The following is a 12,468-nucleotide window of genomic DNA, read 5'->3' as shown; positions in this document are numbered from 1 at the left end:
AGAAGTCTACTGTATTTTCAGGGTATCTTTAAAGATGCCTATTTGAAAACCTTGCAGTAAAAACATGGAACTCAAAGACTTAAGGCAGACAAAAACAAAGCTCATTACAGCAGTTTGCAAACTGCAATACTCAGGCTGACAGGCACAAAGACTTGGAAATTAGCTCTTCCATCCCTGTCAGCATAATACTGAGTTACTCTACCCAAACACTGATTTTTATTTATTTATTTATTCATTCCCCTTGGTCTCAGGGACTTCATTTAAACATGAGATAAAGCAAGCCTCCTCTTTCTTCCTCTTACCTGAGCTTCATAGGAAACAGTAAACCACTAAATTCAACTTCATGTTTAGCAAAGCACTTCAAACTGGAGGCTCTGGCCAAAGTTTACTACTACAAAAAGTAAAGTGAATCCTACAGAGTCAGTTTACAAATGTACTACATATAAAATTCTAGTATTTAAGTACACACACCAAATGCTAACAGCATAAATTTAATATTAAAATTCAAGTGAAGAAGTAAAACACAATATTACACATTAAAATTTACAACACTTAAAACAACTATGTAGCTATCATTAAACATAAATAACATTTAGGTAGATCAAAAAAAGACAATATATTAATGAAACATCCAACTGTAATATTTGACTGCATCAAGAAAAATTATTCAACTTAGGAAACAATGCAATTGAGTGCTTTATCTACTTTTTTTTTCCCCCAACCAACTTTTCAAGTATAAAAAAAAAAACAAACACACCAGCTTACAACCATTACTTGTACAGGTCAAGCCATTATACTCTTAATCTTGATCAGGAGCTGAAAGCATATACCAAGTTTTAAAAGGATATCCACTTTTAAAACAAAGAAAAAGAAATAAAATCAATGAATTTTTCTATAGAAGGAAATGTTTTTAGGAAGTGTTCTTCCTATAAAATTTGTGCTGTTACAGAAACAAATCTTTGAGTGTAGTATTTACATTTCATATTACAGCCAGTAACAGAAATACTGGGAATTATTTTTGTTTGAAAAGGCAGCATTGGCTTTTAAATCTTTACTTAAGATTACTTGCAACACAATCTTAAAAAATATTCTGAATGAAACTCGTAATACGGGGGCAGGAATCATACCAAACTATCTCAACACTAAAAATAGGCTACTGTTGTATAAACTATTACAGGTGATGAAAACTTTTAAACAAATTACCTTCAAAACAAATTTAATTTAACTAAAACAATTTAACACTGAATTGCACTAATCTTCAAAATTGAAGGTTTAAAATATGTCCTCTTGAAAAATCCTTTAGCGGGTAACATGTAATCTGAATTTCCAGTAATCATGCATCAGTGTGGCATTCTTCTTTTCATGGCAAGATTCAAAGTAACAAATACTAAATTTTTCAACTGCTCAACTATGTTCTTCAGGGCAATTCAAGCTGAATTAGGTGTACAGCTGTCTGCAAAAGAGGGGAGAAAATGGGGGAGGGGAAGAAAAACAGACAATTTCAGCAAGCATACTGCATTATCTATTCAAAGATGGACTTAAGATAAACATGTAATGAAAGCATTTGATGCCTTATCCCTCTGCTGCATTCTTCTCTTTCCTGTGCACCCCAACACCAATGAAATTCTTAAGTAAGGTTTTTGAGTCAACAGTTTAAGCAACATCAGATAGGACCTAACAGAAAATAAAAATCTAAATTAATCTTAATCTGTTTCTTTTTTTCCCTTTCATTACATAAGTTTCTAGAAAGTAAAGTATTAATGAAGACTATTTTAATATGTATATTAGATCCTTGTTTTAAACTGTATTAATTTGTTACATCTAACACTGTCAGAGCAGCAACCTTTCATATTAAGCCTTTTGGCTGAGGTGTACATTTGCTACTAGGTTCTGCCAGACATACTTCATAAACTGTCTTCAACATAACCAATTGACCAGAAAAGGGCACTGAAGCCACTTGTAGTTTGAAGTGACTTGACTCAGTTCGGTCAACTTATTTCACATATACGTGTAGTTCAACCTTGTTCTACCTGTCCTTTTCTCCAAGTTCTCCTACCACAGGCTCAGACTGAAAAGTCTACATTCCCTGACTGCAAGCAACAGAGACAGAAAAATACTGATCTTCAGGACAAATCCCGGGTGAGTAAGATTAGAAGCTTCCAGCGGCAAAGTTAACATTAAGCGTTGATTTAGCACTCCCTTATAAGCTTATAAAACCAGTCCCATGACACTAAAACAGTAATCCCCATTTAAAAAATGAAAGCGGCCTCAGTGGTGACAGATATCCACATGTTACTTAAATTCATTACTTAAATTTCTGCAAATCAGGGAAGGAACACAGTATTTCTTTTATATGAAACTGGCTACTTCAGGAAATAGTTCAAATATCACTACAATAACAACTCCAGTTCTTAATATAAATCTAAACCTGAAAGCTAGAACTGTAAGTGATCCTAGGTATATAAAACATAATTCCTTTCTTGCCTGCATATACCATTGACACCACTTAGGTAGGTCTATTTTTAAATACTATCTAAACACTCATAAAATAATGTCTATGCAATTACATGAACTAAACAGAAGCTAGCACAATTTCACAAAAAACATACTGTGCAATTTCTCCAGAAAATTTCTGGTCAAAGCTTGTGAATACCACCAAGGTGTCATGCAACTTCTAGAGACCAATTTGTGTTGAAATGAGATTCAAAAATAATGGAAGAAGTTAGCATCATTTCTTCTACAGAGCACACAGTTTTCTTTCTATTCTGTTCCCTTGCTCCACTGTGCACCCACCAAAACAGTGAGCTGTCCCCTTCTGGAACTTCAGCATGTAGCCATGCTCCACTTCTCTCAACTGAACACCCAGGCTCATCACTTCCACATATTTCAAAGATCCTGATTTTTTTAAATTTTTTTCTACTTTCTTCGGTTCATCTTTCAGTGAAACTCAAAGTTTGTGTTTTACAACTCAAAGTTGTGTTGAGTCACTTTCAAAAAAAATTCAGGTGACACCAAGTGGAAAGCTGTTATACAGTAGTCCTAAACAGACAGCAGTACATGGCAACAAGCAAGTATAGGTACTTAAATACAGAAATATCTTTTTAAAAACAGTGCTTTGCACTAGGTACAGGAGATCCCTCACCATGTTATTAGTGGGAGACTATTCAGATTTTAGCATCTTACTAATAGTGTAGATTTAAAGAAAAACAACTGCTGTTTTACCATACAGCAGAGTAAGAAGAGTTCAACATACACTTCTAATTATTTAAGCTTGTTTGCGTTCTAGATTTGACCACAGCTGGGAACAGTCATTCTCAGACCAACATTCCCTTGTAGTTGTTTCTGTGATTCTTTCCCAGCTGAGTATGAGAGACAAATCACTTTGTAACAGTAGCTGTAAGCCACAAAATGGGTAGACATGTATGGCCAAGCACAGAATGTGAAGCTGCCACTGTTCTTTAAACAAGCTAAACACCTCATCCCTACTTCCAATTTAAAAACCTTTTTGCATTTGGGGTTACACAGGTACAACTCTATTTCATAGCTAGAAAAAGAAAGAAACAGGCACTAATGTTCACAAAACCTGACATAGGTTTTATAAAAACTTATAAATAAAATTTTGCTGTTTTATTATTAAAAATATATAATTCTCTTCACCTTGACCAACTAGAGCTATCAGCCTCTTGGCAGTGACTAATTCATGCAAACTGAACAGCTTGCTGCTGAAGTGAAGACAATGTGTTAGGCTTTGGGTTTGGAGATTCTTTCTTTTCTATGATCTTTTAGGCATGCAAAATAAAAGCCAATGAGGAGCAAGATTCTATGCACTAAGAAAAGGACTGCTTACATTTCACAGTCAAGTCTAAATTAAGTCTGCTACAAACTACATTTAAAACAAACAAAAAAAAAAACACCATGAAGAAAATAAATTCATTGCAGTATGAAGAAAATTCCAGAATAATTGCTAAGTAATTGTATTAGGAAGAAAAGATTATCAATTCTATTTTAACAGTTTGCTATCCAGCAGTAGCTTTTCCAACCCACTAAACAAGAGCAGAAGACAAGAGGGGAAAAAAACTGAGAGAGAGCGGGGGAGAGAAGAGGAATATAGCAGGTATGGCTCTTTAACAACCTTCTAATTTATTTACCTGAGGTCTTTAAATTCTGATTTCTTTTTAGAATGAAGTTTGATCAAATGAAGACTATAACCCCTAATTAAATTCCCTAGAACTCAAATCAGTTCTGTGTTTTTAGATGCTTACTAGATGTAAATTGTTACATTTGACATTATTTTTACAGAGCAGCAGTAATAACGTACTATCAGAACTTTAGTGACTGCTTTCTCAGTTATGAAAAGCTTTTATCATAGGACTTTACAATATCAAAAGTCTCTTTTTCTAGTAGACATATTGACTTTAAGATACTAAATAAACATAAATGAAGATTCCAGACTTTGCAAGAATTAAGAATAATTGTATCAATTTTCTCCCATTTTCTGGTTTAAAAATTCTGAGGAAAGAATGGTAAGTGACAGCAAATTTTATCTCAAGATACCACCTGTACTGCCAGACAATGATACTCTGCTAAAGTGTTGTCTTGTCTATAGAAGAATAAAATAAAACTTTCCACAACTATATGCAAAGAACAATTTTAAATAAACATTTCTAGCTTCAGTTCTTAAGAACTATTCAAAAGCATTTATGCTTACCTAGATGTAGAAGTGCCATCCGTGCTGCCAATTCCCTTGCATCTTCTAATGTTGTACAGAGTTTGTGTGACATGAAGCAACTCTGCGAACCATCTGCAATACTTGGAATAAGTACCTTGCACACCAAATGTATTTTCCCATCCTGACTTGTGGTTGAATACAAGTAGTATTCTGGTGGTAACCAGTTATTTTTGTAGCAAAAATAATCCAGACGCATAACAGCAGAACTGAAGTAACTGGATTTTAGAGAATACATGCTAATTGGAATAAGCTTTACTCCTGGAAGAAATGGGTATGGATACCATTCAAGTTCAGGAGAGCTTGGACTATGCTGACCATTAAGACTAAGTGAAAGACTTGCAGGTTTCCCTACAGATTTTTGATGACCGTCTTCTCTGCTACGAAATTCCATGAGATTTTCAGAACAGGGGCTTACATGACCATTAAGATGCTGCTTCCAAGTACTTTCTTTGTTAACTGGCTTTGCCAGTGTTACCTCAATGCTGGCTCCATCAATGCACTTTCCATTCATTATAGACATTGCAGCAACTGCATCCTCTCGGTTGTAGAAATGAACAAATGCATAGTCTCTCAACTTTTTTACACGTTCAACTACTCGTGGCTTGAACTTGTTGAATTCTGCTTTAATTGTATCCTCTGTAGTAGAAATCATTAAGTTCCTTACATACAATACTTTAACTCTCCGCATTGTTTCTGCATCAACTTCTTTCTCTGGGCATGCCCAGTCAACTTGAACTGCACGACCCCAGAGCTGGAACGTTCCTACAGCAAAGAAGCATAACATCAGTAAAAAAGATGAAAAGAAAAGTCATTCTTATACACTACCTTTAGAAAAAGCAAACAAATATGATGCGAAACAGCAGCATTTCTTGTCTGCATAGTCTAAAGCAAAATGTGTAAGATACTACTACCTGAAATAATTAACAAAGTAAGACCTGGCAAAAATTCAACCCTACAATCCTTTGCATAGATGGCAGTCACATCATTAAATTTCCTTTTTTAACTTTATCTATTCACCTTTATCTATTCCCTTCTCTTTCAATACTTTTAATCCCTTCCACTTTCTATTCCACAAAGAATAAGCCCCTTCCAACACATGATACTCTTAAAATGATTTTCTATAAATCTAAGAAGGGGATCACATCCCTTCACCTCTACTCCCCAAAAACACAGTCCTCCAGAAATTTACTTAAAAATAGATTTACCTGGGAGTAGCCGCCTTCTGGCCATTGCAGCTGCTCTGTGAGACTCATATTCTACAAAAGCAAATCCACGATTTTTAGTTCTGTCTGTGGCATCTGGACAAACAATGACATCCACCACTCCTTCTGTAATTCTTTTCATTTCTTTTAGTATTTCTTCTTTCTTCTTTTCTCTTGGAATTGCTCCAATAAACAGTCTGCAGTTGTCCAAGCTTATGCAGACACCAATAAATCTCCCTGGACGAATTTCGTAATTATTAAGAATCTTGATGGCTAGCTGGGCATCCTCTTTAGTAGTATACATCACAAAAGCAAAGCCTCGATTCTCACCACTGAATTCCATCATCAGCCTGAGCTCATAGATCTTTCCAGCTCTCTCGAAAAGAGGGACCAATTCGTCTTCATAAATGTTACGAGGGATCTTACCCACAAAAACTTCACATCCACGAGGTGGTGGAGGACCTTCCCAACCTTAAAATAAGTTGTCCAGCAAAAAAATCTTAGGATAAGTGTCACAGTCACACCTTCACACAGCACACTTTTGGTATGAGTTGTTTGTTCTTTAACTGTTATTTTTGAAAACTGGCATATTTGTATCTTTTTAGATTTTGTAAGCTTAAATACAAATTGTGCACACAGGATAATTTTTTTCTTAAACATTCATCTGCTTCTTTCCCCTGAATTTGTATGACAAGCCACTGAAACCAGTATTATTTAAAACATAACGGTGTTTTAAATAGCAACAGACACAAGTCGGTTGCAAGAGTCTACATTTAAATAATTTTTTACTTCTCAAAATCATCTGTTACATATCTGATATATCTGATATAACTTAACTTCTAGAGAAAGAACTTGATTTATTTTCTACTTGTAACATTTCCAAGTTATAAACATTTACCTGTACTTCTTGCCCATATTTTAGGAAATTTTAGTCAGAGTCCCCAGTGCCTGTATTTCTTTCCCCCCAATGCCATTCAAAAGGTCTGAACATTTTGGTTCCACCTTCTCCATTCATCCACTATAAAAAGACACCCTAAGAAGGTATGATATGGGATAATCATTTTTTTTCAGTGGCCAAAAACTGCGAACATTCTTCCTCTTAAGAAGAGATCAGTTTTCACAGGTTGGAGCCAGATACTCCAGGAAAAAAAAAAGTAATAATACAAAGATCCACAGAACAGATCCATGCTTCTGGCCCTTCTGGTCCACAAGGATATGCCTAAAAATATGTATGTAGTCTTTATTTTACATCTCTGCCATATGCATTGATAGATATTTTCAACAGTGCTGTCCTAAACTAGAAATAAAGGCGAAATTCAGCATGAAAGATGATAACTATTTTAATAAGTTAAGGCTAGAAGTAGATAAACCCACCTTCCAGAGTTCTCAAAATCAACAGAGTAATAACGGACCAGAAAGTACATTTCTGACATACAAAGAAACACAGTATAGGTATCCTTACATAAAATAAACTTCAATTTTGTTACCTCAAAAAAACGCTTACCTGGTGGAGGCCCACCAAATTTTCTTTGCCCATTTTCTTGAATCATGTTGTATCCAGTCTTGTCTAGTAGGGCCAGTAAGGCAGCAGCCTTCTGATTACCACCTCTCATTTTGTCAGATTCACTTGTTGCAGCTGAATTCTCCTCATTCATATCTGCAATAGCCTCAATAGAACATTATGGATATTTCAACTCAGATAATTTTATGCTTCTGTCTACATACAGAAGCCACCGAAGCACAGAAACACATGCTATAGTTGGCTATTTCCTATGACTTCAATAAGCAGCGTAAAGCTGCAATCCTATGTGCAACCGGTATCATCTACATACTTGATTTCAAAACACAGTAGTGAACTTTAACCAGCAACTATATATTCCATATTAAAGTTTTAATTTTATACAAGTCACATCATAGCTATTTTATAAATATGCTGTCTCTGCAAGTACAGTAATGAATTGCTTCATAAAACTCGTCTCAGTTGTACAGAGACCTAAATGTTATCTGCAGTGACAAAATCAACTCCTTTATCACTATATTTTACAGAAGCACCAGCGATTTTAAAATTGGATTTAAGTCCAAAGAATACTTCTGAAATGCATTATGTCCACCACTAATTAATTCAAAGAATTCAAAGAATTTAGTGACAAAAATAATTTAAATAAAATCAATATTTAATAAAACATGGTGGAACTGTCTGTCAAAACTAAGGGGCTGAGATAATCCCACTTCTGAGTTCCTTGTTTTCATGCTTTTATCCATTTTCATAGAGTTGTTACTGCTATATCCACTATTTGGTGGCATTCCAAGTTCTTTGGTTTCTGTCATCTAGGTCATAGAGAACAAATCAGACCAAGAAGTCTATACAGTAATTTATGAACTTCACTAGTCAGTTCAAAAAATCAACTTTAAAGTCAGATTCTTTTTCAAAGCCTTTCTTTCTCTCTTTGTTCTATGTTTTCTATTCCCAAAATTTTCTGCCTTAAGGTCTGCAATACTTACCCAGGCAATCTTCAACACTTCAATCCCTTGCCCAAGTGGTACATGCAAGTGCTATGCTCTTTATTCTCCAAAAGAAATGAAACAAAAACAGAAAAATCAAAACAAAACAAACAACAACAAAAAACGAGACACATCATCTACAACGGTGTTTTTGGTTTTTTGTTTGTTTGTTTTTTTGTTTTTTTAACATCCCTTATATTCTAAACTTGCTTTATCAACAATAAATTGAAGCTTCACTAAGCAAAATTCTGCAGAATTCCCCACCTTCCTGGCAAGAAGAGCAGTTACAATCACATCCATTTTATTCAGTCTGAAGCACAAGCCACTTTCTCCTCCTGAACTTGTTGCTCTTGGACATTTTGTCCCTTCACTGAACCTTTCCTTCTAGCTTGATCACCTAAATACACACCATTATCTACACAGCTTGTTTAACACCTGACTATGTAACTTCCTAGTGCTGCATGAAGCAAGAATTACTACAAATAAAGCCACACATTACACAGTAAACGTCATCCACACCATCTTTCGGCCTCCCTACTAAAAATATCAACCAGCCCTGTGGTAGTTACAAGTCCTACATATCCCACTGAAACTACTGCAGCACCGCAAACTAAAATTAGCCTGAAGAAACTGATAAGAGGTTTTCATAAGATTCTATGCTATAATTACTTCTTTTCTTCTTTTTTTTTCCTCACCTCACCTCACCCCACCACTTCGGACGCTTTCCCCTGGGGCCGCCGCTATGCTCAGAACGGCGCTGCCCAACCCAAGCCCGCGGCCTAGCCGAGCTAGGCGACAGGTATAACTGACGGGAGGCAGTAGCCAATTAGCGCAAGGCACACAGCGGGGCCCGGCATGCGAGCACTTTTAAAACGGGCGGGCGTTGGCTAAGAGAGGAATGCTGAGCGCGTGGGTGCTGGAGGTACTGAAGCGCCACGCGCTGGCTCTGCCCTCAGAGCGGAGCGGCGGCCGCAGTCAGGCAGGTCTTCCGCCATCCCCTGCTAGAGGAGGGATGTGTGTTAGGCTCTCAGTTTGCGTCTTTCGGCCTTCAGCTGCACTTTAAAAGCATATTTGGGCGTCCAGCACAGGTTCTGCTGTGTGGTCACACGTTTGTGCACTAGGTCTGTTCTCAGTCCTTACTGTTGCCGTTCATATTTGGATCTAATAACAAAATAATTAGCTTAATAAGGACAAGAGGTCCCCCTCTCCCTTCCACAACCCCGTCACCCCCTCCCCAAGAATGTGTTGGGCTCCTGGGGCCTTGCACTTCAAGCTCCTGAGCTCCCATCAAAGTGCCTTGGGGGTCTCAGTGGCCTTGCACACACACAGCTTTGATAGGCACACATCGTGTGCCTGTGTGGAGGAGAAATAGAAGTCTTGTCCCCTCCTACTATTCCAACTTACTTTATACGACTGCATATTGTATAAATAATTAAAATTAACTAAAACTAACTTTTAGATAATTGACTGAGCGGTTTGCTTGGTGAGGATTCTTCTACTTCCAATACAAGCAAAGCAATATTTCAGAGTACAATCTGGGTTCAATAAATGGTTTTGTTTTAGTCATGGGATGCTTTCATGTGTGTAGTCTCTTTTTGGAAGACCTGAGGTTATGAGATAGACTGCTGAATTTAGTACAAATATTGCATTCCCTGTAAATGTTGCCTTATTATTGGGGGGAAAAACATTTACAGGGAATGCAAAATTTGTACTAAATTCAGCAAACCACTCATTCAAATTAATGCCAAGTTTTAATTCACTTTTGTTTTTTTTTTGTTTTTAATGTAGACATAATAAAGCACAGCAAAAAAGGACCAGGTTCAGAAGAGTGTTATTTATCAGAGTATGTATTGCCTTACTGATTTATTTAATTGGTACCCTACTACATACCTTTTTAACTTGTAAACCTGATAAATATAAGTCCTCGGTTGGGTTATTTTACAAGAGTTCTAAGTATTTGGGGTAAATTCTAGTTAGAAAAATACTTACTAACAATTGCAAACAATATGCTGTGCTCTAAAGCTTTATCAAATTCCACTTAGTGTCAGGGAGACACTGTGTTAGTTTCCTCATGAATGTCTTTTTGAAACTATCACAAGTCTGATGAATGACGAACGAAGGCAGTCCTGCCAAGATTGTGCTGTTTATTCCCTTGGCTAAATTTGAAAATGTGAAAGAGGCCTTTTTCTTACATATTTTATAGCACTGCATCAGACAGCTGCTTTTCTTTTCCTTGTAGGTTATTTTTGGTAGCTGTAACACTGAAGTTCATTATGTTTTTTAACTTCTGTTTCATTGGAATGCTGGCAAGCCCCAGCATATATTCTTGGAGTGAACTACTACCGCAGTTGTAACGTCTTAAGAGAGGCATATGCTTTTTTTGTCAAAGTAAATTTTACTATGGCCTGGAACAGGAAAAGAGGGCATGTAGTATTTCTGCACTCTGACAGGTTTGATATGTAGATAGTGGAAGTACTTTAAAAGGAAACAGACATCCTTTGAAGTTTAGACAAAGGTCTCTGTAGAAAACATAGAGATAATATGATTGTAAATCTAATTATAGAAAGCTGCCTAGAAGGAATTTCAATCAGTTGGTCCATTTTCTTTCAGGTTCCATTTGACCAAATAGCCACAGTGCCTACTTAGTAGAATCCTCCTAATAAGGCATCCTTGTGCCTGAAGAGCCTGCTATCTTGAGAGGTACCATTTGCACTTGCTCACTTTTCTGCCTCAGAAGAGCTAGAATCTTTTCCAATTGTAAAATTATAAAATCTGATATTGCTGGGAGAAACATTGGGGATTTAAAAGTATTTTTAATTATTTTTAGAGTATTTTTAATCAATTTTTAATGAAAAAAATGATCCTGAAGCATGTTCTGCTTCCTAGACAAACATAGCAACAGTCTTACTGAAGTTAATTGAAATAAATCAATTTTAAGCCAATATTGCTGAGTGCAGTTATGTGAAATGTGTATAACAAAGTGTATCAAATCTCTTCATTTGTCTTTCTTTTTTCCCCCCTCATGACCTCCAGAACTTCATGCCCCTCTGTGCAACAAAGGCATACCTTAAAAAAAAAAAAAAAAATCACAAAAATGGGATGATTTTGATAATGCAAGGGACCCACATAAGGGAAGGAGCAGCTTGGCACTGTGGCAAAAAGTAACAGTGTAGAGGGCTGGTGGATGAAGAGGTGAATATCAGAAAATAGAAGGCAATCAGGAAAGGGCCACTGGAGATGGAGAATTATTTCCTTTAGTATTGAAGCATTTTGTTTCTGTACAATTGCACAGTTCTTTGTCATCTCTCTTTCGGCAAACATTTTAAGCAAATTCTGAAGTGGCAGCATATCCTCCACATATCTGTAACAGCAGCAATTAAAGAGGTTTGGTTGTTTCAGCACTTATAAAACACTGCCCTAACAAGCTTGAGACCAACTTTTTCTTTCTACAACATGAAGCACAAGAAGCACAGAGCAGGCCTCCTTTTGTTACACCGTGGGTCTCCCAGTGCTCACCAGAGGACTTAGAAAGATCAGAGATGGTTCCTCTCTGTCACTGCTCAGTTTTTAATTTAATTGCATATATTGACAGAAAATACTGGAATTTATAAACTTTCACAGAAAACCACCATAACATGGTTTCAACATTGGAACAAAGCACACATCAAATGGTAAAATCTTAGACCATATCTGATCTAACCTAGTTACTAACTGGAGGTTTACTTGGAAGGCTGAGGATTTTTATATCACATTACCTTTTGAATATTTAATCATTCTGGAAATGAATCATATTGGATGCAATAGGAGAGAACAAGATTCAGTTTTTATTTCTTAAGTGTCTTCACTGTAGCTTAAGAAGTGGAAAGGCTGTCAGCAGTTTCCTTCGGCCATTTATTCTTGGCTTAAAATCTCAGTTTATTCTGGGGATCCTAAAAGGCATTGATTTATCAAGCTCACATCCTTTTAATTTACAATCCAGATGCTGTGAGCTGCTAACAAGCTTTTAAGTCAGGAAGCTCAGGAAACTCAGGACCA

At 36.4% G+C, this 12,468-nt stretch overlaps 1 protein-coding gene across 7 annotated transcripts; it reads right to left on the bottom strand.

Moving 5' to 3' along the window:
- Positions 1 to 475: 475 nt before the first annotated feature.
- Positions 476 to 9,181, bottom strand: RBM46 (RNA binding motif protein 46). 7 transcript variants are annotated; one of them, XM_420372.8, is made up of 6 exons: positions 9,129 to 9,181; positions 8,434 to 8,498; positions 7,436 to 7,598; positions 5,935 to 6,402; positions 4,709 to 5,491; positions 476 to 1,453 (listed from the first exon to the last, which is right to left on the bottom strand). In XM_420372.8, the coding sequence occupies exons 3-6, from the start codon at positions 7,584 to 7,586 to the stop codon at positions 1,428 to 1,430; spliced, it is 1,428 nt and encodes a 475-aa protein (XP_420372.3). In that variant the 5' UTR covers positions 7,587 to 7,598; positions 8,434 to 8,498; positions 9,129 to 9,181; the 3' UTR covers positions 476 to 1,427. The 7 variants fall into 7 exon arrangements, with proteins under 7 accessions (XP_420372.3, XP_004940952.1, XP_040555618.1 ...); XM_004940895.5 differs by having other exon boundaries at positions 7,436 to 7,588; XM_040699684.2 differs by having other exon boundaries at positions 8,434 to 8,491.
- Between the last annotated feature and the right edge of the window lie 3,287 nt (positions 9,182 to 12,468).

This window comes from Gallus gallus, chromosome 4, assembly GCF_016699485.2.
Source record: "Gallus gallus isolate bGalGal1 chromosome 4, bGalGal1.mat.broiler.GRCg7b, whole genome shotgun sequence".
Taxonomy (NCBI): Eukaryota; Metazoa; Chordata; class Aves; order Galliformes; family Phasianidae; genus Gallus; species Gallus gallus.
The sequence above is the reverse complement of the archived record's forward strand: the minus strand, read 5'-3'. Positions and strand labels throughout refer to the sequence as shown.